The sequence below is a fragment of the Myotis lucifugus genome, unplaced genomic scaffold (assembly GCF_000147115.1).
Source record: "Myotis lucifugus unplaced genomic scaffold, Myoluc2.0 scaffold_2, whole genome shotgun sequence".
In the NCBI taxonomy this organism is placed as follows: domain Eukaryota; kingdom Metazoa; phylum Chordata; class Mammalia; order Chiroptera; family Vespertilionidae; genus Myotis; species Myotis lucifugus.
In genome coordinates this window covers 25,842,859-25,867,431 of record NW_005871050.1, presented here as the reverse complement: position 1 = coordinate 25,867,431, position 24,573 = coordinate 25,842,859, and the positions used below count along the sequence as shown (strand labels likewise).

The 24,573-nt window shown below is 40.8% G+C and overlaps 1 protein-coding gene across 4 annotated transcripts in view; it reads left to right on the top strand.

Moving 5' to 3' along the window:
• The window catches only part of TMEM164 (transmembrane protein 164), a 213,864-nt gene that overhangs the window by 114,268 nt on the left and 75,023 nt on the right, over positions 1-24,573 (top strand). For all 4 annotated transcript variants that reach the window (XM_006082238.3, XM_014459412.2, XM_023758638.1 and 1 more), the window contains one exon: positions 8,479-8,545. In XM_006082238.3, the coding sequence (XP_006082300.1) occupies positions 8,479-8,545 (67 nt within the window). The remainder of the gene's footprint in view (positions 1-8,478; positions 8,546-24,573) is intronic.

Here is a 24,573-nt window from a genome sequence, read left to right as displayed (position 1 = left end):
AAGCTTTAAGAAGGGAAGGAGGGAGGGAAGACTTTATAAAGGAAGGTCAAGGTCAGTAGTGAGAATTAAAGAAGGAAAGAAGATGTATGAGTGAACTGTAGGAGCTATAATGAAAATCAAGTATAGTTGTGTACTGGGGACAGAATTTAAAAGTAAGAGTCAGAAAAGAAAAAAAGATAAATAATAGTGAATAATTAGGCAGGTAGATAGATATTAAAACAGTGGAAGTAAGTAGAAAAGGATGTGGATGAGAAAGAGGGAGGGAAGAAAATTTTTAAAGGAGCTTAGTAGAGCTTAAAAGGAGAATGGGAGAAGGAAGAAATGGGGGAGGAGCAGAGCAGGTCCGAGGGAGGATGTGAAGAAAAGAATTAAGGTGAGAAGGAAGGAAAAGGGGAGGGAAGGAAGGAGTAAAGATAAAGGAAAGAAGGAATGTGGAGAGGGAGAGAGGGTAGGAGAAAGATGGGAAGAAGGATGATGAAATAGAAGTAGGAAATAAGGAGGAAAGAAAAGTTTATAAATGAGTCAGTAGGAAAAAGTGTTACATAAAGAAGAGGAAAATTGTGACAGGAGGAAGCCAATAAGAAAGTCAAATACAACAGGAAGAAGCCAATAAGAAAGTCAAATACAATTTGTTTGTGAAGGGGATAAGATTTTTAAAAAAAAGTTAATAGGGGCAACCAGGCTGGCAGGGGAGGGCAGTTAGTGGGATCAGGCTGGCAGGGGAGGGCAGTTAGTGGATCAGGCTGGCAGGCAGAGTGGTTAGAGCAGGCAGGTAGGTGAGCGGTTAGGAGCCAGAGGTTCCGTATTGTGAGAGGGATCGGGCCTAAACTGGCAGTTGGACATCACCCGAGGGCTCCCAGGTTGTAGAGGGTGCAGGTCGGGCTGAGGGACCCTCCTCCCATTCATGAATTTCGTGCACTGGACCTCTAGTATTACATATAATGTACAATTGTTCTAATACCATCCTTTGAAGAGGCTGTGCCTTCTCCATTGAATTGCTTTTCCACTATTGTGAAAAGTCAAATGACTTATATCAGTGAGGATTTCTTTTTGGACTATTCTGTTTCATTGCTCAATATCTTTTCTTAGCCAGTATTGCATTGTTTTGATTGCTGTAACTTTACATTGTAAACCTTATAAACAGGTAGTGTGATTTCTTCATCTTTCTTCCTCATTTTTGAAATAATTTTAGTTATTTTACTTTCCTTACCCTTCCAAATATGTTTTGGAATTGGTTTACCTGTATCTACAAAATATCTTGATGGGATTTTGATCATAATTGCATTGAATCTTTAGATCATTTTGGTAAGAGTTGACATCATTGCTATGTAGAGACTTTCAATCCTTGAACATGGTATGGCTTTCATCATTTAGTATGATGTATGGGCAAGTAATATATTTTAGTTACCCTTTATCAGGTTGAGGACATTCCCTACTATTTCCAGTTTGTTGGTATTTTCATCATGAATTGATGTTGAATTTTGAGAAATGTCTTTTTTATATCAATTAATATGATTATATACTTTTTTATTCTTTAAACTGTTAACTTGAGGGATTTTATTAATTTAATTTCAAATATTGAATCAACCTTCTATTACAAGGACAAACCCCACATGGTGATCAAATATTTATTATTTTTATATTTTATTATATTTAACATTTTATTGAGGATTTTTGTGTCTGCATTCATGAAGGATATTAGATTAGTCTTAGTTTTCTTTCTGCCCCTCCTTTGTTGGTACATTTTATGTGTGGTTTTGGTATCTGGTTAATAATAATCTCATAAAAGGAGTTGAGAAATGTTTCCCTCTTTTCTTTCCTAGACACTTTGTAAATATTTGATAGAATTGATCACTGAAACCATCTAGGTCTGTGGATTTCTTATTTAGAAGATTTTAAGTATGAATTCAATTTCTGTAATCAGGTTATCTACTTTATCTAGCATGAGTTTTGGTAATTTGTGGTTTCAGTGGAAATTTTCCACTTTATCTAAGTTCTCAAATTTTATGTGCATAGAAATCTTCATAGTATCCCACTTATTATTCCTTTAATTTCCTGGGGGTCTGTAGTGATATCCCTTCATTCCCTTCTGATATTGGTACTTTATTTCTTCTCTCTTTTTATTCATGTTATTCTGTCTAGAGTTTTATCAATTGTTTTGATTTTTTTAAAGACAAACTTTTTGTTTTATTGATACTCTCTATTGTTTTTGTTTTTAATTTCATTTGTTTCATCCTTATCTTTATTTCATTTCTTCTGCTTGCTTTGGGTTAATTTGGTCTTTTCTTGTGGATTCTTAAGGTGGAAGTATGGGTTCCTGATTTGAGACCATTCATTTTTTTCTAATGTAATAATTAAACATTTCATCCTTTTTTGATATGTTGTATTTTATTTTTGTGCAGTTCATAATCTACATATATAAAAGCCTAAGCAACCATCCTACCGTTTGACTGTTCGCCTGGTAGCTATGACGCGCAATGACCACCAGGGGGCAGATGCTCTGGCCAGTAGAGGAGGGAGCCCGATTCCTCATGGAATCGGCCATGGGTTAGGTTGCTGCTGGGGCACTTTCGGCCACGAATCTGCTACACCTGCACCCTGGACCCAGAGAGGAAGGAGCCCGATTCCAGGGTGTGTCACCGGAGAACCACCCTCTCACAATCTAAGACCCCTTGGGGATGTCGGAGAGCGGGTTTCAGCCCGATCCCCGCAGGCCCGGCTGATCCCTGCAGGCCAGGCCGAGGGACCTCACCAGAGCACAGCGTGCACCGGGCCTCTAGGATTATATAATTTCCTTTGAGAATTCTTCTCTATGGATTTTCCTTTGTAGCCACTCATACAGTTTGTCATGTATTCAATATCTTTTGGTTCTTGGTTGTAATCAAGTGCTAAATTGAAATATAAATAATCACAAGAAGGCTTTGACAGCTTTATTTGTGGTTATGAATAATAATGTGACATTTGTTTACATTACTTTATTAAACACTAGAGGCCCGGTGCACAAAAATTTGTGCACTCGGGGTGGGGGGGTCCCCCAGCCTGGCCTGTGTCCTCTCACAGTCTGGGACCCCTCAGGAGATAACGACCTGCTGGCTTAGGCCTGCTCCCAGGTGGCAGAGGGCAGGCCCAATCCCTAAGTGCAGCCCCTGGTCAGGCTCAGAGCAGGGCCGATTGGGGAGTTGGGGCGCTGCCCCGTCATGCACAGAGCAGGGCGGATCGGGAGGTTGCAATGCCACCCTCAGTCACGCTCAGGGTAGACTGATTGGGGGGTTGGGGCACCGCCCCCTGTTACACTCAAGGCAGGGTTGATGGGGAGGTTTTGGCGCTACCCCCTGTCACACACAGAGCAGGGCCGATCAGGGGGTTGGGGCGCTGCCCCCTGTCACTCACAGAGCAGGGCCAATCAGAGGGTTGGGGCGCTGCTCCCTGTCACAGAGCAGGGCCCATCAGAGGGATTGAGGAGCTCGCCCCTGTCACTCACAGAGTAGGGCCGATAGAGGAGCTGGGGCACCGCCCCCTGTCACACACAGAGCAGGGCGGATCAAGGGGTTGGGGCGCTGCACCCTGTCACACTCAGGGCAGGGCCAATGGGGAGGTTATGGCTCTACCCTGTCACACACAGAGCAAGGCCCGTGGAGGGGGGTTGGGGCGCCACCCTCTCTTACCCACAGAGCAGGGCCGATCAGGGGGTTGGGGCACCGCCACTGTCACACTCAGGGCAGGGCCGATGGAGAGGTTATGGTTCTACCCTGTCACACACAGAGCAGGGCCGATCAGGGGGTTGGTGCGCTGCACCCTGTCACACACAGAGCCGCAGGGCAATCGGGGGATTGGGGAGCTCCCCCCCTATCAGGCACAGAGCAGGGCTGATCAGGGGGTTTGGGCGCTGCCCCCTGTCACGCTGATCCCGGTGCCGGGAGCCTAGCTGCTCTGCTGATCCCGGTGCGGGGTGCCTCGCTGCTCCGCTGATCCTGGTGCCAGGAGGCATATTACCCTTTTACTATATAGGATAGAGGCCTGGTGCACGGGTAGGGGCTGGCTGGTTTGCCCTGAAGGGTGTCCTGGATCAGGGTGGGGGTCCCCACTGGGGTGCCTGGCCAGGCTGGCTGAGGGGCTGAGGGCTGTTTTCCCGCTGGCAGTTGACTAAAAGCTCCCAATGCTCCTTGTTTTCTTTTTTTGTTTTTTATTCTGGGCCAGCTTTAGCTCTGAGGCCTCGCTGCTGAAAACATGGATACAATGTTGCGGTCCGGGGCTGACTGAAAGCCGGTTTTGTTTAGCTTCTTATTTGCAACATAGTAATAGTTGCTTAGAGTTGCAGTTGATTGTCTGGCAAGTGAGGCGGGGAACGTTGGAGTCTGCAGTCCCTGGAGGAAGCAAGCCTCCCTGTTCGCTTCAGTGCATGGCTGCCGGCCGCCATCTTGGCTGACAGTTAATTTGCATAAGGATATGCTGATTAGCCAATGGGAAGGGTAGCGGTTGTACGCCAATTACCATGTTTCTCTTTTATTAGTGTAGATAATAATAGCTATCATGTATTAAATGTATACTATGCCTAGCCACTAGGTTGATCACTTTATGTAACCATATCTCATTAAATTCTCCCAGCAACCATTTCAGCTAGGTACTATTATTAGACCTATTTTAATATTGAGAAAACTGACACACATATTTTAAGTGACTTGTTCAGAGTCACTAGGCCAGTAAGTGACTCTGTCTTACTATGTACCATGTACCTTACTATGTACCATGTGTCTTACTATATACCATGTACTTTTCTGAGTACTTTATACATATTGACTCTTTATAATAATCTGGAGTTGGTACTATTATGTTTCCATTGTGCAGATGAGGAAACTCTCACAGGACATTCTAGTGGCCCATTATCCATTTCTCATACCCAGTAGAAATGTGGGTGTCAGGCTGGAGGTGGGTATAAAGTGAAATCAAAAGCCTTGTCCTCTGATGTGGTCAGTTGCTTACCTGTTAGACTGTGCCCTGGGTCAGTAGGGGGCATTTGCACTGTGTCGTTGGGACAGTTTTACCACAAAAGACACAAGGGGTTCTAGTGTCTTTCAGCATGACCCTCCTTGCCCAGAATTTTTTCCTACGTGGCTTATAGTCTAACACTCTCACTCATTCTCTCTCTCTCTCTCTCTCTCTCTCTCTCTCTCTCTCTCTCTCTCTCTCACACACACACACACACACACATATACACACACACACACTGAACATGTGTATTGATCATGTCATGGATTTGAAGCAGGGTACAGTGGCCAAAACATAAGCTTGAAACTTGAGGAAACCTGTGTATGATTTTGGGCAAGTCACTTAATCGCTTAGTACTTTGGTTATCTCAGCTATGCAATTGAAGAAGATAATTATAATAAAACCTGTGAGGATTAAATGAGATGATGCATTTGAATAATTAGCCCAGTGATTGGCATATTGAAATGCTCAATACATGTTAGGTATTTTTGTAATTATTGATATGCAAGATCTTTTTATGTGTTTTGTATAATTCTTTAGCATGTATGTAACTTGTGAAACTGAATTTTGAGGACTCAGAACAAATCCTGTCTATATCTAGGAAATTTATCAGTTTTTTATTTATTTTTTATTTTTATATATATATATTTTTTAATTGATTTTTTACAGAGAGGAAGGGAGAGGGATAGAGTTAGAAACATCGATGAGAGAGAAACATCGATCAGCTGCCTCCTGCACACCCCCCACTGGGGATGTGACCGCAACCAAGGTACATGCCCTTGACCAGAATCGAACCTGGGACCCTTCAGTCCCCAGCCCGACGCTCTATCCAGTGAGCCAAATCGGCTAGGGCTTATCAGTTTTTTAAATCTTGATGTTGGTTTTATCTTCTTTATCTTTGGCCTTCCACAGTCCAGTTTCATCATCCTCAAGATTCAACATTTGGTTCCCCAATTTCTAATTGGCCTTGTGTAAATGCCAGCATTTAAGGCAAATGGCAAAGCCTGGCACCACTGTCCCTTATGCTGAGTACATTATACAGAGTGTTATGCTGTGTCTGTCACATAGGAGGGGAAGACTTAGGCCAGACTCTACTTCACCTGAGGCCTGGGATGGCTGTTAATGACCCCTGGTCTAGGCACTGAGGCTTGAGCCAGAGTTTTCAGCAGTCAGTTTCTCAGAGCATGCAGTATCCCTGTGACCCTGTTGTAAAAGCATTGTGACCTGGCCAGCCTTGGGAGTTAGGAGTGGCATTGTATTGGTGTGCTTCCTCCCTTTGATGGACCAAGCCAAGTCCTGGTGAACTATAGGACTGTGATGGCCTGCCATGACTTAAGAGCATTTTCTTCTTGGTCATTCCCTGAAAGCATATTAAACCTTGGGCCAGGGGTCCTCAAACTACGGCCCACAGGCCACATGCAAATACAAATATTGTATTTGTTCCCGTTTTGTTTTTTTACTTCAAAATAAGATATGTGCAGTGTGCATAGGAATTTGTTCATAGTTGTTTTTTTTAAACTATAGTCCGGCCCTCCAACGGTCTGAGGGACAGTGAACTGGCCCCCTGTTTAAAAAGTTTGAGGACCCCTGCCTTGGGCAGTGGATGTTGGAGGTGGCAGAGAGAACCCCTGAAGCCAAAAGGAAAAAGGAGCATCCCCAACTCTCTGCCAGAGGTCATTTTTGCAAGAGATGGTACAGGAAGGCTCTGGTAGAAAGCAGTGAGAGGGATATAAGAGTTTGGAGACTGGAGTCAGATAAACCTGGGTTTGAATCTTGGCTCTTAAGTGTGTTGTTTACCAGGTCACTTTGTTTCTTTGAATCTGGTTTTCTCATCAACAAAATGGGGAAAGTAATTATACCTTATCTCATGAGATTGCTGTAAAAATTAAGCAATGATGTTTATGTAAAGAGTTAATTAGATACTTTCCTAGAATATGTTAAGTGTGCATCATCACTGTCATTTTGGCTTTGGCAACAAGAACAGCAGTTAAGAAACACACTGGGGGCCCTAGCCGGTTTGGCTCAGTGGATAGAGCGTCGGCCTGGGGACCAAAAGGTCCCAGGTTCGATTCCGGTCAAGGGCACATGCCCGGGTTGTGGGCTCAATCCCCAGTGGGGGACGTGCAGGAGGCAGCCGATCCATGATTCTCTCTCATCGTGGATGTTTCTATCTCTCTCTCCCTCTTCCTTCCTCTCTGAAATCAATAAAAATATATTTAAAAAAAACACACTGGGAGAAATGAAAAGTAGCCTTGGGGCTTCTGTGTTATTCCCTTGGGTCTACTTTTAACTTCTGTTAATCTTAGGCACACATCTGTGAGCTCCAAGAGAAGAGTTAATGTCCTAGGGGTCTTCAAGGTATGGACTGCTTTTATATTCCTGGTATAGGAGAAATCCTGGTATCTCAGGGCCGCTGTGTTAGTGTGTGTGTGTGTGTGTGTGTGTGTGTGTAAGAGATGAAGAGAGTGAGAGAGGGGGAGGTGGAGGGAGAGACTTGAGATCTAGGAGGCATGTTGACTCAGCGGTGGTTATGTGTGACTCATCAAATCAGCTTTTTCTTCAGGAAGAACAGACTGTCATTCTTTACTTCTCTCTTAGTAGTAAAGGACCATTTGCTTGTAATCATAGAGAAAGCTATTTAAGTCTGTCTTCAGAGCCCTTTGCAAGTATAGTTTGTTTCTGATGTGGTTGTTCTTGAATTATAAGGGATTTCTAGTGTGTGTTTTAACAAGTTTGTTATTGGGAAGCAGTATCACTAAACGATGCTGAAGTGACCACTTTTCTCCCTGCCATCCCTTCCTTTGAAGTCACATATATATAAAATAGATCAAAGGAAGGCTGGAAGGCTGCCACTTCTGCCCTCACCACCTTCTGTAGCAGCCCCTAAAAGCATTTCTAAGAAGGTGGGGGAACAGTTTGCAAAGCACTGCAGTCGGCCCTCTGGGTTGTACCGGCTTTTTTATGTCCAGGTTGCCATTTGGGGAAAAGTATTGGACTACTTTTAACTTCTGTTAATCTTAGGCACACATCTGTGAGCTCCAAGAGAAGAGTTAATGTCCTAGGGGTCTTAATAAATAAAAGTCCCATAAATAAGCAACTCTGTTATAAGAAATAGGTCTCTACTGTAATAACAGAGCACTTGGACACTGCAACTTCCCTTTCTAATGCTGTCTGAGCTGCAGTAGTTGAAGCCATAGATTGGGGCTGACTGGGTGATTTGGGAGATCAGAGCTCAACATGTAATGAAGTATTGTAACCAAAGTTTGTTCCAAATGTGTTTGGGGGATTTTGAGGCAGTGATGATGCTCTTTAGAAAATTTCAGTTAATACAAAATATGCAGCTTTTCATTTATAGTGCACATGTGCCAACTCCAATGCTCTTTTACATGGACAGCCATTGTTTACATTCTCTCCCATATGGTGTGGCATAATCTGTCTGCCTCTCCATCAGAGTCTGTATGTGACCTAGACTTTACTTTTCTTCTCCTCCAGGCTACAGATGCACATGTTGAATGGAGCTCTTCTGGCCTTGCTGTTTCCTGTGGTAAATACCCGGCTGGTAAGTAGTTTCTTCTAGGAGCATACGAGCAACATACAAACAGCATTTGCTCACTACTTTATTTTGCATTACTTGTCCTCATCCTTAGCTCATGTGCACATGTGAGTGTTAAAATATCTACATATACTTTACCTTTCAATAACATAGGTTTGAACTGTGCAGATCCAGTTATATGTTGATTTTTAAAAATAAATAACATACAGTACTATAAATGTATTTTCTTTTCCTTATGATTTTAATAACATTTTCTTTTCTCTAGCTTACTTTATGGTAAGAAAACAATATATTATACATAAAACATACACAATATGTGTTAATTGACTGTTTATGTTATTGGTTAGGCTTCAGTAGGCTATTAGTTAAGTTTTGGGGGAGTCAAAAGTTATACATGGATTTTTTGACTGCATGGGGGGGGGGCGTCACATCCCTAACCCCTGTGTTGTTCAAGGATCAACTGTATTTGCTAGTAATTTTGAGATTTGATGCAGCTTTGTATGGATCAGTGGAACATGATGGAAATAGGAGTATTTTGTGGAACTCTGAAGCTTGCAATAGTGGTTTAGGCCAGAATCAGGACAGACCAAAAAGCCTACCGAAGCTTTTGGAGAGATTTGGTAGAGAGAAGGGAGTCTGGGGACCCCACCCATTAAACAGAGGCTTCCAGATGTTTCTAAGGGTCTCTAGTGTGAACTCAGTCACATTGAACCAAGATAATCTGCTGGGAAGTTTCAAAGCCTATCTGCTTTGCCTAGGACCCCGTTGGGCAAGAATTAGATTCCTTCCGCATTCGTCCAAACCCACAGGGAAGTCTGGGCCACACACATCCTCTGTGGCCAGCAGGTAGAATCCCACTGTGGCAGGAAGCTGAGTGATAAACCAGCAGAGAGAGAAGCTAGAGCTACAAGGCTGGGTAGCAGGGCCCCATCCTCAGAGTCCCACATGTGGGAATGCAGAGGGATTAGTAGGCAATGTTAGAAAGCACAGGGAAGAAATCACTGATAAATTCTTCCTTTTGCTTTTCATTTGCATGATTTAAGTTTGCCTCATGCATTAAGATCACAGTTTAAATCTCAAGATGATAATTGATAATTTTTCCTCTTTAGATAACATAGTTTACAAGGTATTTTCACATAACAGTTGTGTAATTTAGATAGAGCAAGTATTATAGCCTTTTGTCACAAAGAAAGAAACTGACATTCAGGGAGTTACACACACACATGCACCCCCACACATGCATACACACGTGTGCATGCACACACACATGCACACATGGGAGCTTAAGCCTCCAGATCCTATGACCACAATTATACTCGCACTCTCTCTGAGAATTTAGTCACTCCCTCTCCACAAATACTCATGTATATTCTTATGATTGTCATAATTTTCTAGATGCATATTATACATCAATAGAAATTAAAAGGAAAATTGTTCGTTTAAGCAGTGGTTTTGAACTCTCAGTATGTTCTAGGCTCACCTAGGGGTGCTGTAGAAAAACAAACTCACAAAACAATTAAAAATTTTTGATGCCCTGTCTCCCTCCCTAATGCCTCAGATTACAGTTCTGAATTTTTGGCCTGTGATGCAGCCTGGGTACAGTATTTTAAAAAGTCCCTTCTAACATGGAGCTGCAGTTAGAGCCACTGATTTTGTGCAATGGTTCTGAGACAATGTCCATAGCAATAACCTAAAGGAATGGCTGAAAAATGAGGTTTGACAGTCCTGGATGGTGGCTCAGTTGGTTGGAGTGTAGTCCCATGCACAAGAAGGTATCAGGTTTGATTCTGGTCAGGGCACATACCTAGATTGTGGGTTCAATCCCCAGTGGTTGGGGTGTGTATGGGAGGCAACTGATCAATGTTTTCTCTCACACATAGATGTTTCTTTCATCTCTCTCTCTCTCTTTCTCTCTCCCTCCCTCCCTCCCTCCTTCTCCCTTCCTCTCTCAAATCAATAAAAACATATCCTTGGGTCAAGATTTTTTTTTTTTTAAAAAAAGAGGTTTGGCAGACCCCATCCCCAGAAAGTCTGATAGAGAGGGTCTGGGGTAATGCCAGAGAATGCTGATTGCATGAGCCCTCAGACCAGTCTTGGAAAATCAGTGTCACTAAAAATTCTAAGTTACTTTGTGTGTAACTCAAAGTGTGGTCTGTTGATCAGCTTCAGGTGGCTGCTGCTTGTTAGAAATGCAGAATTTCAGGACCCACCTCAGACCCACTGCATCAAAATCTGCATTTTAACAGGTTCCCCAGGTGGCTTATATGGCCTGGCTCCTTTCTTCCAAAGAGCACAAAGCACCTTATAGGTTGACCATTCAACCCCCAGAAGCTGGAAACACCACGGTGCAAGAGGGCAGGCCATATAACACATCCTTGAACAACATCGTTTTCTTCAGATGCTGTAGGAACTTAACTCCTGTTTATATGAATGGATATGGCAAAATTGGTTTCATTATACATAATTTTGCTTAGAGTTGCAGAACCTATCAAAGATGTTAAATGAGGACTTACTGTATTGTCTCTGTCATAATAGGCCTGGCACATTAAGTTCAGTGTTCTCCTGTTAGCTGGGATCAGCAGGCAAGGCTGCTAACATAGGTACCTTTGCCCTCCCTTCTGCATTTCCCCATACTATGTGACTTCTCATGGTGAACTGTAGAATCAGAACTCCTTACTTGGTCTCAGAGCTATAGAGGATAATACCCAATAATGGTGTAAATCAAACAAATTGAAAACACATTTCTTACTGGCTCAGGTTTGTGGAGCAGTGCTGGAGCTCAAGTTACTCCCTGCCTGTGGAGGTAACCTGCTAAGACAGGGAAGTGTATCCAGTTCTATCTTATTCCATCTCTCGAATCACCCTGCTACTGTTTTCTCAGGAGATTCCCAGGTCAGGAAGAGAGAAGTCTGCTCTCTTTCTCCATTTTTTTTAGCAGCTCTATCAGATTCAAGGAACGAATGGCATACCAGAAAATTGTTCATAGAATTAGTGATCTTGAATGTGAATGCATCTAGCCCACAACTTTGGCCAAGTAGCCTCTGCCATCAGTTGAGGTGGCTGTGGTTCCTCTAATTAGGTCACCTATATCTCTCCTCTTAGTGGGTCCTTTCCCCTGAGAAAAGCCTAAATCTTCTCCTTGCAGAACTACTGAGAATTAAACAGATGCTATGATTCCCATTGTGCAAGGTTGAAAATAAAGGGCTCAACAGGCCCATTCACATACCTGAAATCAGAATGCTGGTGGTGATGTTTTCATTCAATCAATATTGTGTTACACCAAAGGTATATAGCTTCACTTAGCCTGCTGATGTTTCCTTAGCCCTCTTTACATCAATAACAACAACAGCAGCTGACACTTGAGTGCTTACTATGTGTCTGGTACTATTCTAAGTCCTTTCCATTGACTAGTTTGTTTAATCCTCACAATACACTTATGAGATAAGGTACTCTTATTATCCCCATGATCAAGGTGCTAGTAGGGTTGTTTTCCTCTGAAGCCTCTCTCCTTGGCTTGCAGAGGGCCACCCTCTTGCTGCCTCTTCATATGGTCTTTCCTCTATGTACACATACCCTTGGTGTCTCTCTCTGTATCCAAATTTCCTCTTCTTATAAGGACACCTGTCAGATTGGATTAGGGTCCACCGTGATGGCCTTACTCTATCTCCAAATATAGTCACATTCTGAGGTACCAGGGATTAGGGCTTCAACATATGAATTGGAGGGGGTATACAAGTCACTTCTTAACAGCTTTCCTACTCTATACAGAAAACAATGTTTCTCCTCCTCCCTTTCTTTCTTCTCCTTCCCTCCTTTCCGTTTTCCCTTTCTCCTTCTTCCCCTCTCTCATGGCACATTTGCTATATTTGTTATAATACCTAATACTTTCCAAGTAAATGTCAAGCTGTAGCCAAACAGCTTATCAAGAATGTTAAAGTAATGTTACTTTTTTTTAGCTTTCAACTGTCTTTTTTTATTTATTGTCTAAAGTTTTACATATGTCTCCTTTTTCCCCCCGCTTGACCCTCCCTCCCCAACCATTCCCACCCCAGGCAAGCCCCCACCACCCCAGTGTCTGTGTCTGTTGGTTATGCTAATATGCATGTATACAAGTCCTTTGGTTGCTCTCTAACCCCCTCCCCTACCATTTGTCTCTGGATCTATTCTTGTTCATCAAATTATGTTGCTCATTATATCCCACATATAAGTGAGATCATGTGATATTTATCATTTTCCGACTGGCATATTTCGCTTAGCATAATGCTCTCCAGTTCTATCCATGCTGTTGCAAATGGTAAAAGTTCCTTCTTTTTTATAGCAGCGTAGTATTCCATTGTGTAGATGTACCATAGTTTTTTAATCCACTCATCTGCTGATGGGCACTTAGATTGTTTGCAAATCTTAGTTGTGACAAATTGTGCTGCTATGAACATAGGGGTGCATATATAATTTCTTTTATTTATTTATTTACTTATTTATTATTAAATTTATTGTGATGACATTGTTAATAGGATCAAATAGGTTTCAGGTGTAAATTTCTATGTTACAAGATCTATATATTGCCCACCATCCAAGTCAACTCATTTTTAGTCACCATATAAGCCAGGGTTCTTTTTTTTTAAATTTTGTTTTATTGCTTAAAGTATTACAAAGAGTATTACATATGTCTCCTTCCCACCCCCCCTTGACATTCCCCCGGCCTCCCCTACCCCCCAGTGTCTTATGTTCATTTGTTATGCTTATATGCATGCATACAAGTCCTTCGGTTGATCTCTTACCCCTCTTCCCGCCCCCCAACCCTCCCCATCCTTCCCACTGTAGTTTGACAGTCTGTTCGATGCTGCTCTGCCTCTGTATCTATTTTTGTTCATCAGTTTATACTGGTCTTTATTATCCATAAATGAGTGAAATCATGTGGTATTTTTCTTTCATTGACTGGCTTATTTCACTTAGCATAATGCTCTCCAGTTCCATCCATGCTGTTGCAAATGGTAAGAATTTCTTCTTTTTTACAGCAGCATAGTATTCCATTGTGTAGATGTACCCCAGTTTTCTAATCCATTCATCTGCTGATGGGCACTTAGGCTGTTTCCAGATCTTCACTATGGTAAATTGTGCTGCTATGAACATAGGGATGCATATGTCCTTTCTGATAGGTGTTTCTGGTTTCTTGGGATATAGTCCTAGAAGTGGGATTACTGGGTTAAATGGGAGTTCCATTTTTAACTTTTTGAGGAAACTCCATACTGTCTTCCACAGTGGGTGCACCAGTCTGCATTCCCACCAGCAGTGTATGAGGGTTCCTTTTCCTCCACATCCTCACCAGCACTTGTCATTTGTTGATCTGTTGATGATAGCCATTCAGACAGGTGTGAGATGGTATCTCATTGTTTTGATTTGTATCTCTCGGATGATTAGTGACTTTGAGCATGTTTTCATATGTCTCTCAGCCTTCTGTATGTCCTCTTTCAAAAAGTGTCTATTTAGGTCCTTTGCCCATTTTTTATTGGATCATTTATCTTCTCATTGTTAAGTTGTATGAGTTCTCTGTAAATTTTAAAGATTAAACCCTTATCTAAAATATCATTGGCAAATACTAGGTGTGCCAGTTAATAATGTGGATTTTTTTCAATAGATGGAGTTACACATATGTTGATACATATGCGATTTGATATGTATGCTATTTTGTTGTATTGACAGCAAACTTCAAAACTTTATATATCAAATTTTCTGAAGGTGTTAACATCATAGATATTTTTACACTTAAAAACGTCAAATTTCATGCCAAAAGAAGAGCATTTGTGGGAAATTTTAATTCATTACTTTATTTTGAAGAAAAGTGCTGCTGAAAGTTATTGTACACTTCGGGAAGCTTATGGTGAATATGCTCCATCACAAGGTACTTGTGAACGCTGGTTTAAATGCTTTAAAAGTGATGATTTTGATGGGAAAGATAAAGAACGTCCAGGTCAACCGAAAAAGTTTGAAGACCAACAATTACAAGCATTATTGGGTGAAGATGCGTGTCAAACTCAAAAACAACTTGCAGAAAGATTAAACATTGCTCAGCAAACAATTTCCAGTCATTTACAAGCAATGGGAAAGATTTTAAAGGAAGGAAAATGGGTGCTACATCAACTGAACGAAAGACAAATGGAAAACCGAAAAGTCATCAGTAAAATGTTGCTTCGATGGCACCAAAGAAAGTCTTTTTTTGCATCAAGTTGTGACTGGCAATGAAAAGTGGATTTATTTTGAGAATCCCAAATGCACAAAATCATGGGTTGATCCAGGTCAACCATCAACATCGACTGCAAGGCCAAATCTCTTCAGAAAGAAGACAATGCTCTGTGTTTCATGGGATCAGGAAGGTGTAGTGTATTATGAGCTTCTAAAACCAGGTGAAACCTTTAATACTGATTGCTACCGACAACAATCAATTTGAACCACGCTTTGATCATGAAACGACCAGAATGTTCCAGAAGACACAGCAAAGTAATTTTGCTTCATGATAACGCACCATCACACATTTCAAAACCAGTTAAAGACATGTTAAAAGATCTTGCTTGGGAAGTATTAACGCACTCGTTGTATTCACCAGACCTTGCTCCTTCAGATTACCACTTTTTCCAATCGATGGCACATGCACTTTCTGAGCAGCACTTCAAAGCATATGAAGAAGTGGAAAATTTGGTCTCTGAATGGTTTACCTCAAAACAAGAAAAGTTCTATTGGGACAGTATTCACCAAATACCTGAAAGATGGGGGAAATGTGTAGCTAGCGATGGACATTACTTTGAATAAAGCACTTTTGATATATCTCTTGAAATTATCATGTTTTCTTTGATGAAAAAATTCGCATTTTTAATTGGTACACCTTATATGTTCTCCCATGCAGTGGGCTGTCTTGTTTTGTTGATGGTTTCTTTTACTGTGCAGAAGCTTTTTATTTTGATGTAGTCCCATTTATTTATTTTCTCCTTAGACTCCATTGCCCTAGGAGCTGTGTCTGTAAAGGTATTGCTACGACATATGTCTGCTATTTTGCTGCCTATGGAGTCTTGTAGGATTTTCATGGTTTCCTGTCTTACATTTAAGTCCTTTAGCCATTTTGAGTTTAGTTTTGTGTAAGTTCGTGATCTAGTTTCATTTTTTTGCATGTATCTGACCAAATTTCCCAACACAATTTATTGAAGAGACTGTCTTGACTCCATTGTATGGTCTTGCCTCCTTAGTCAAATATTAATTGAGCATAATGGCTTGGGTCGATTTCTGGGTTCTCTGTTCTGTTTCATTGGTCTATATGTCTGTTCTTATGCCAGTAACAGGCAGTTTTGAGAATTGTGGCTTGGTAATATAGCTTGATATGTGGTATTGTGATCCCTCCAACATTGTTCTTCTTTCTCAGGATTGCTGTGGCTATTCGGGATCTTTTTTATTCCTGATGAATTTTTGGAGAGTATATTCTAGATCTTTGAAGTATACCATTGGTATTTTAATGGGGATTGCATTGAATCTATAGATTGCTTTGGGTAGAATGGAAATTATAGTGATGTTGATTCTACCAATTCATGAACATGGTATGTTCTTCCATTTGTTTATGTCTTCCTCTATCTCTTTTTTCAATGTCCTGTAGTTTTCCGAGTACAGGTCTTTTAACTGCTTAGTTAAGTGTATTCCTAGGAATCTTAAATTTTTTTGGTGCAATGGTAAATGGGATTTTTTTTTCATTTCTCTTTCTGTGAGTTCATTATTGATGTATAAAAAGGCCATAGATTTCTGGGTGTTAATTTTGTATCCTGCTACATTGCTGAATTCATTTATTAGGTCTAATAGTTTTTTGATGGAGTCTTTGGGGTTTTCTATGTATAGTATCATGTCATCTGCGAATAAGGACAGTTTTACTTCTTCTTTTCCAATTTGGATGCCTTTTATTTCTTCTTCTTGTCTGATCACTGTGGTTAGCACTTCCAGTACTATATCGAACAGGAGTGGTGAGAGGGGGCATCCCTGTCTTTTTCCCGTTCTCAGGGAAAATGAGTTTAGTTTTTGCTCATTGAGTATGATGTTGGCTGTAGGTTTGTCATATAAGGCTTTTATTATGTTGAGGTATGAACCATCTGTTCCCATTTTGCTGAGAGTTTTTATCAAGGAAGGATGTTGGATTTTGTCAAGTGCTTTTTCTGCATTGATTGATATGCTTATGTGATTTTTGTCTCTCAGTTTGTTTATGTGATGTATCCCATTCATTGATTTGTGGATATTGTACCATCCTTGCATCCCTGGAATAAATCCCACTTGGTCATGCTGTATGATATTTGTAATGTAATGCTGAATCTGATTTGCTGGAATTTTGTTGAGGATTTTAACATCTATGTTCATCAAGGATATTGGCCTTTAGTTCTCTTTTTTTGTGGTGTCTTTTCTGGTTTTGGAGTTAGGGTAATGCTGGCTTTGTAGAATGAGCTTGGAAGTTTTGCTTCCTCTTGAATTTTTTGGAATAGTCTGAGGAGGATAGGTTTTAATTTGTCTTTGAATGCTTGGTAGAACTCCCCTGTAAAGCTCTCTGGTCCAGGGATTTTGTTTGCTGGAAGATTTTTGATCACTTCTTCAATTTCTTCGGTAGTTATCATCCTATTCAGGTTTTTTGATTCTTCCTGATTCAGTTTTGGGAGATTGTATTTTTCTAAGAATATGTCCATTTAGTCTGGGTTGTCCATTTTTTTGGAATAGAGTTGTTCATAGTATTTTTTCATAATCCTTTGTATTTCTGTGGAATGGATTGTTACTTCACCTCTTTCATTTCTGATTTTATTTGGGTCCTCTCTCTTTGCTTCTTGGTGAGCCTTGTTAGAGTTTCATCAATCTTTTTTATCCTTTCAAAGAACCAGCTCTTGGTTTTGTTAATCTTTTTATTGTTTTATTGGTCTCTATGTCATTTATTTCTGTTCTGATATTTATTATGTCCTTCCTTCTGCGTACACTGGGCTTTTCTTGTTGCTCTCTTTCTAACTCTTTGAGTTGTAGGGTTAGATAATTTATTACCATTTTTTCTTGTTTTCTGAGGTAGGCCTCTGGAGCTATGAACTTCCCTCACAGGACTGCTTTCACTGTGTCCCATAGATTTTGGATTGTTGTGTTTTCATTGTCGTTTGTTGCCATGATGCTTTTTATTTCTTCTTTGATCTCTTTGGTAAATCAGTCATTGTTTAGGAGCATGCTATTTAACCTCAAGGTGTTTGATTTTTTTCATTGTTTTTATTGTAGTTGATTTTTAATTTTATGTCATTGTGATCTGAGAAGATGCATGATATGATTTCTGTCTTCTTGAATTTGAAGAGACTTTGCCTGTGTCCCAATATGTGGTCTATCTTTGAAAATGACCTATGTGTGCTTGAGAAGGATGTATATTTTGTGGCTTTGGGGTGAAATGTTCTGAAGATGTCAATTAATTCCATCTGATCTAGTGAGTCAGTTAGGATTAATGTTTCTTTGCTGATTTTTTGTTAAAAGGATTTATCCGGTGATGTTAGTGGGGTATTAAAGTCCCCTACTATGATTGTATTGCTGTCAATCTCTCCAAACTCTTTATATCCGCCAGAAGTTTTTTTATGTATTTGGGTGCTCCTGTATTGGGTGCATATACGTTTACCAGAGTTATATCTTCTTGTTGAATCGCTCCCTTTAGTATTATGAAGTGGCCTTCCTCATCTCTTGTTATGGCCTTCACTTTGAGGTCTAATTTGCCAGATATAAGTATTGCTATCCCAGCTTTTTTTTTTTCATTTCCATTTGCCTGAAAAACCTTTTTCCATCCCTTCACTGTCAGTCTGTGGGAGTCCTTTGTTCTGAGGTGGGTCTCCTGTAGACAGCAGATATATGGGTCATGTTTCCTTATCCACTTAGCTACCCTATGTCTTTTGATTGGGGCATTTAATCCTTTAAAAGTTATTATTGATAGATATTTGTTTGTCACCATTTTTATTCTTTATGCCTGTGTTCATTCTTCTCGTTCTATTTCTTCTTTTTACAGCAGTCCCTTTAGCATTTCTTGCATTGCTGGTTTGGTGGTAGTAAACTCCCTTAGTCCTTTTTTGTCTGTGAAGCTCCTGATTTCACCCTCAACTTTGATTGATAGCCTTGCTCGGTACAGTATTCTTGGATTCTGACCCTTCCTTTGCATGACTTTGTATATTTCATTCCATTCCCTTCTGTCCATATGTGTTTCTGTTGAGAAATCAGTCGATAGTCTGATGGGAGATCTCTTGTAGGTAACTTTCTTTTTTTTAATATATTTTATTGTTTTCTTTACAGAGAGGAAGGGAGAGGGATAGAGAGTTAGAAACATCAATGAGAGAGAAACATCCATCAGCTGCCTCCTGAACACCTCCTACTGGGGATGTGCCCGCAACCAAGGTACATGCCCTTGACTGGAATCAAACCCAGGACCCCCCATTCTTCAGGCCAAGGCTCTATCCACTGAGCCAAACCGGTCAGGGCTCTTGTAGGTAACTTTCTGTCTCTCTCTGACAGCCTTTAACATTCTCACTTTGTTGTCGGTGTTTGCCAATTTAATTATAATGTGTTCTGGTGTAGGTCTTTTTGGGTTCATCTTGTTTGGGACTCTGTGAGCTTCTTGGACTTGTGTGACTTTTTTCTTTTTCCCAATATCAGGGAAGTTTTCTGTCATAATTTCTTCAGACAGGTTTTCTATTCCTTGCTCAGTTTCCTCTCCTTCTGGCACCCCTATCATGCAGATGTTGTTTTGTTTTATGTTGTCCCAAAATCCCCTTAGGTTCTCCTCCTGTTTTTTAAGTGTTTTGTTTTTTTCCAGTTACTTCTTGGGTATTTCTTCCTACCTTATCTTCTAGCTCACTGATGTGGTCCTCCACTTATTCTAGTCTACTGTTGATGCTTTCTATTGTATTTTTTATTGCAGTGATGTCATATTTCATTTCTTCTTGGTTCTTCTTCATTTTCTCTTGGTTCTTACACATACTGTTGAATTTGTCTTCCATGCTTTTCCAGCATCCTTATGATCATTGCTCTGAATTCTTTCTTTGACATTTTGCTTGCCTCCATTTTGTTTACTTTCAGTTTCGGTGATTCCTTTTCTTTCATGTGGGGGCTGTTTCTTTTTTTCCCCATGTTTGCTCCTCTCAGGGAGTCTGGTTATGTAGCTCTCTCTCTCCTGCGTTGACTCAAAGACACAAAATACAACACGATAAGACACAATGCACAGGGCACCAAACACAAATGTATTCATGATACCAACAACCCCAAATAAAGGTAACCACCAGAGAAGAGAGAATTAGGGGAGAGAAAAGAGTGCAAAAATAATATTGAGAAAAGGAAAAATGTAAGAGAGAAAGGGAAGAAGAAAGAACAGGGAAAATATATGCATATGGGGAGAAAACTCCAAAAGACCAACAGCTAATCCAAAAAATGCAAACAACAAACACTCTGAGATGAATGAAAACAACAAACAACAACTGATCCAAGAAATGCAAACAGCAGACACCCAAACAACTAACACCTAGCTGAATCTGAGGAGGCAGAACTTATTTCCAGAAGGTAAGGTCAAGGAATTGAATGAATGGGGAAATGTCCACAATTCAATAAAGAGGAGGTAGAAAGAGAATGAGTGTAGTACAAGTAAAGTAATAAACAAAATACAAAAAAAAGAAAAGAGAGAAATATATATATATATATATATATATATATATATATATATATAATTTATATGTATATATACATTTTCCCTTTAATCTGTCTATCTATGTATTTAACTATTATTGTAAAAGGAGAATAGAGAGTAGATAGGCCTGAGTTGGTGATTGGAATTGATTAAGCTATTAGTAGAAGAAGAGAACAAGCGAGGAGAGGAAAAACAGAAGCAAAAAAGGGAGAAAAAAATGAAAAAACAACAACAAAGTAACAAACAGTCAAAAAAACAATAACAACAAGACAAAAAGCAAGAAAAAGGAAAAAAAGAAAAGGATATAACTTGGCTAGTGATAAAGAGAAGAGAGAAATATGCATGGACTTGGAGCAGGGTAAAGGAAATTAGATATATGAGTAAGATCAATTTTTAACAGGGAGTAAAAAGAAAGGATAAAGAAAAACTACAGCAGGATCAATGTAAGACAAACAGGACGAAAAATGGAAAAAGTGAGGAAGAGAGTGTTGGCATAAAGGAAAAATGGAGATAGAATAAAATAATGCTAAAAGAAAAAGAAAAATAGAATGTAGAACACTAATACCAGAATAAAGAAAAAATAAAACTTAAAAAAGGTAAAATAATAGTAGTAACAATAATAATGAAAAATAAAAATATAACAATAAAAAATAAAATCAAGTGAGAAAATAATTTTAGTTTCTTAAGTAAAAGATAAAAAATAAAGTGAAGTGGTGAAGGTCTTTCACTTCCTCTACTGTTCTGCCTGGCACATCTGTTTCCTGTCAGGTAGTCAGCATAGTGTTCAAGTTCCCTGGGATCCACCGCTCCCTTGTGTCAAAAGCCACAACCTTGTTTTCAAGCAGGCGGGATCTCTCTGCTCACTTTGTTTCTCTGCCTGCCTTTGGTTGTATTTACACAATAGTCAATTTCTTTCTTTTTTTTTTTAAACAAGAGTCCTTCTTATGTCTTAAAAATACATATTGAAATGCCTATAATGAATATATATATTTTTAAATATATTTTTATTGATTTCAGAGAGGAAGGAAGAGGGAGAGATAGAAACATCAATGATGAGAGAAAATCATTGATTGGCTGCCTCCTGCACGCCCCCTACTGGGGATCGAGCTGGCAACTCAGGCATGTGCCCTTGGCTGGAATTGAACCTGGGACCCTTCAGTCTGCAGGCTGATGCTCTATCCACTGAGCCAAACCGACTAGGGGAAGAGTCAATTTCTGACACAACCCCTGGGTAGCAGTGTTTCTGTTTTAATTTCCGGGGCTAAATGGCTCCTCTACCCAGTGTTTAGATTCTTCTTTCGCTGCAGTACTCTATACTGGGTTGGAGGGACGGACTGACCCAGAGCTGGTTTCCTGCTCATCTATCCTTATTCTGATCCCCAGTTTCCACAAAAACTATTTTCCCCTGTAGTCTCGGTGAGTGTTTTTAATTGGAAGATCCTATGTACTGGACTTAGCAACCAAAAGCAAGGAGGTAAAAAAAAAAAGGGGGAGGGGGCGGAGAGAGAAAGAAACCATGCCGACTCGTATCTTTTTCCTCTGGCACTGCGCAGCTGGTATAGAACTTCAGGCTGTGTTTCTGGGCACAGTTTCCCATGGCTGTGGGCTTATATCTAGAGTCCCCTCTGCCAGCAGCCCTGTGGAACCCCTTCCACATTTGAGGGCTACGCTGACCCCAAGGGCTGCGGATTTGGTGGAGCACAATCTCCCTCTGAGACTCTAGTGGGGACTGGGCGTATTTCTCCCTCTAGCCTGGATCCCAGATCTTACCTAGGCAATCTCTGACCTTTCTGTCCATAGATTGCCTTACCAGCTGTGTTTAATTCACCAATTCCGGATATTGTTCAATTCAGCTGTTCCTTCTATCTGCTCTGTGAGACTGTGCAGGGCCCTTCTGCGTATTCATTGCTGCTTTGTATTCCCCTGGACAAACTTTATAGGCACCCACAGCTGGGGAGGCTGGATTCTTGGTGTTTGTGGGTTCGCAGCTGAGACAGTTGGTCCCTGGACAATGTGGTTGTAGAGTCCCGGGAGGTATCCGAGGTCTCCTCAGTTGAAGGTAAGGCTGGGCTTCCTATCAAAGCTGCTCTTCCCTTAGAGATGGCATGGTCTCTGCGGCAGAGCAGACTGTTCTGGGAGAGATTTCAGCAATAGTAGAGGCTGCCCGGCCAGGGGAGCCTGGTCCGCCAGTCCCCAACTGTCCTGTGGAACATAGCTGTCCCTCACTCACAAATACACACACTCCCCGCATGTCCACGCACTCTCCTTTCGCTCTCTCACTCACACACTATCTTGCAGCCTGCCATCCTGTCGGCCGCCATCTTGGATCCCCCCCCCTAAAGTAATGTTTCTTAACATCAAAACTTCTTTAATGAGCTTTCCCTTAACTAGCAATTTTAATCATTCTGGTAAATAAGTTTGGTGTTTTTCTAAAATGAACCTGAGAAAAGCTCACGGTGCTGGACACGTGTCTTGGCAATTGGCTTTGGTCTGGTTATTTTAAATGGTTTGGACCCCACCCCCTGGGCTACTTTTGGCCTTCAGGACTTTTATTTTGCAACCCCTTAGTTGAGCTTAGATTGACTTAAAATAAGATACAGGAAGATAGGCAATTCTTTCTTAAGCCTGATGACCCAATTAGCAATTAGGCAGGAAGCCAGCCTTTGACTTTTGCCCTTCCTCCTTGGCCCTTTATATTTTTAATCCTTTTTTTCTTTGCTCATTAGCAGTAATGAGGAAGCAAGGAAAATAAAATGGACTAATTAGTGTATGCCAGAACACAGCCAAACATACACTCTCATATATAAATACAGAGAGAGGCAAGAGGGTTGAAGGAATTTGCCACAGTCAGCTAAAGGATTGGGGGTCATCAGTGAATTTCCATGTGTTGCACTCTGTCCTGTGATTCATTGGCACCAGCTAGAGAATGCCCAGGTTCCAGTTCCTCCTGATTCTCCATCTTAGTAGCTGATACCTTAGAAGAAGAAACGTGTATTTCGATGGCCCTTATTACAAGTAAGTGCTCTTTACTGCCAGAATTCTGGAGAAGGTCTCTTTCTTGCTTCAAATGAAGCATCTTAATGGCAATTTTTTTTTCTTAGAGGAAAGGAGGGGACATGTACCATGGAACTATTGATTCTTAGATGAGTAAGGAGCTAAAAGCTTGTCTTGTCTAACCTTACATCTTAGAGAGGGAATTTAGAAGGATAAAAGACTTGCTTAAGAAGCCAAAGTGGGTGCCTCCAGAACTCAGGTCTCCTGATTCAGACTTCAGAGCTCTTTTTGTGTTGTCTGACTGAAATTTAGGGTGAGTTTTGAATGCTAATGAGTCAAGGTGCTGGAGATGTTTCTTAGCTTCACTCCATCTGAAATAGTTAGGTCATAGGCTTCTTTGAGAAGCTAGCTGAAGAGGACCATAGAGACTCTTCCTAGATAAATACACAAACACAATTTGCATAGTTTCACTAGGGACACTCGGACTGCCACCTCTTGCCTTTCTCCTTACAAGCTCATTCATGGATTTCATATTAAGATACCCCTGCTCAAGCTGTCAGTAGTCCAATGCTTGGAGAATAGATGTGCTGCCTAATTTGTAAGCTGTTTGTTATAGCCAGTGGCTTTTTGCTCTGATGGTAATGCCGGGTTGCTTTTTTATGCCTGTGACTTTGCAAAGAACAACATCCATTTCAGGCTAAACCACCTTCTGGAAAATGAAAGCGAAGAAGTGGAAGCTAAGTAGGGTGCCTGGGGAACCTGGTTACATATTAGCTTTTCAATTACTGCTCTTACTTTGCAAAGCTGGTAATATGGCCCTCAGAATGAAGCATTGTGCCCAACCTGCATCCCCATCCCTGTTTATTTTGCCCTCCTTGGCCCGTGGAAGTTTTTTCTGAATGCAGAGTGTTTTGAGCAAGGGAGATTGGAAACAGAAAAGAAACTTAAGACACTTGATCAGCTCCCTTCCCAAACCAAAGACTAGTGTGGCTTCTAGTTGTGTTTGCAGCCATCTACTACAATAGTAATGAAAAGAATGATTGTTTTCATCAAGCTTCTTTCTTCTAACAGGCTGAAAGCCTAGAGTACATTATCATCTCATTATTAAAATTGCCCATTCTTGTGTATCCATGCTGATCTATTATTAGTTCTTTTGTCCCTTCTTTACCACACCTCCCCTTTTACCCAGTACTTTTTTTCTTAGGTGGTTCTTTTGAATGTTTTGAACTCTCAGATTGAGTGAAAGGGGTTAGTAATGATCTTCATTACTTGGGAGGCTACTCACCACCCACAATCACCTCAATGTTCTTGGAATACAACTTTACCGCTGGCACACCTTGTG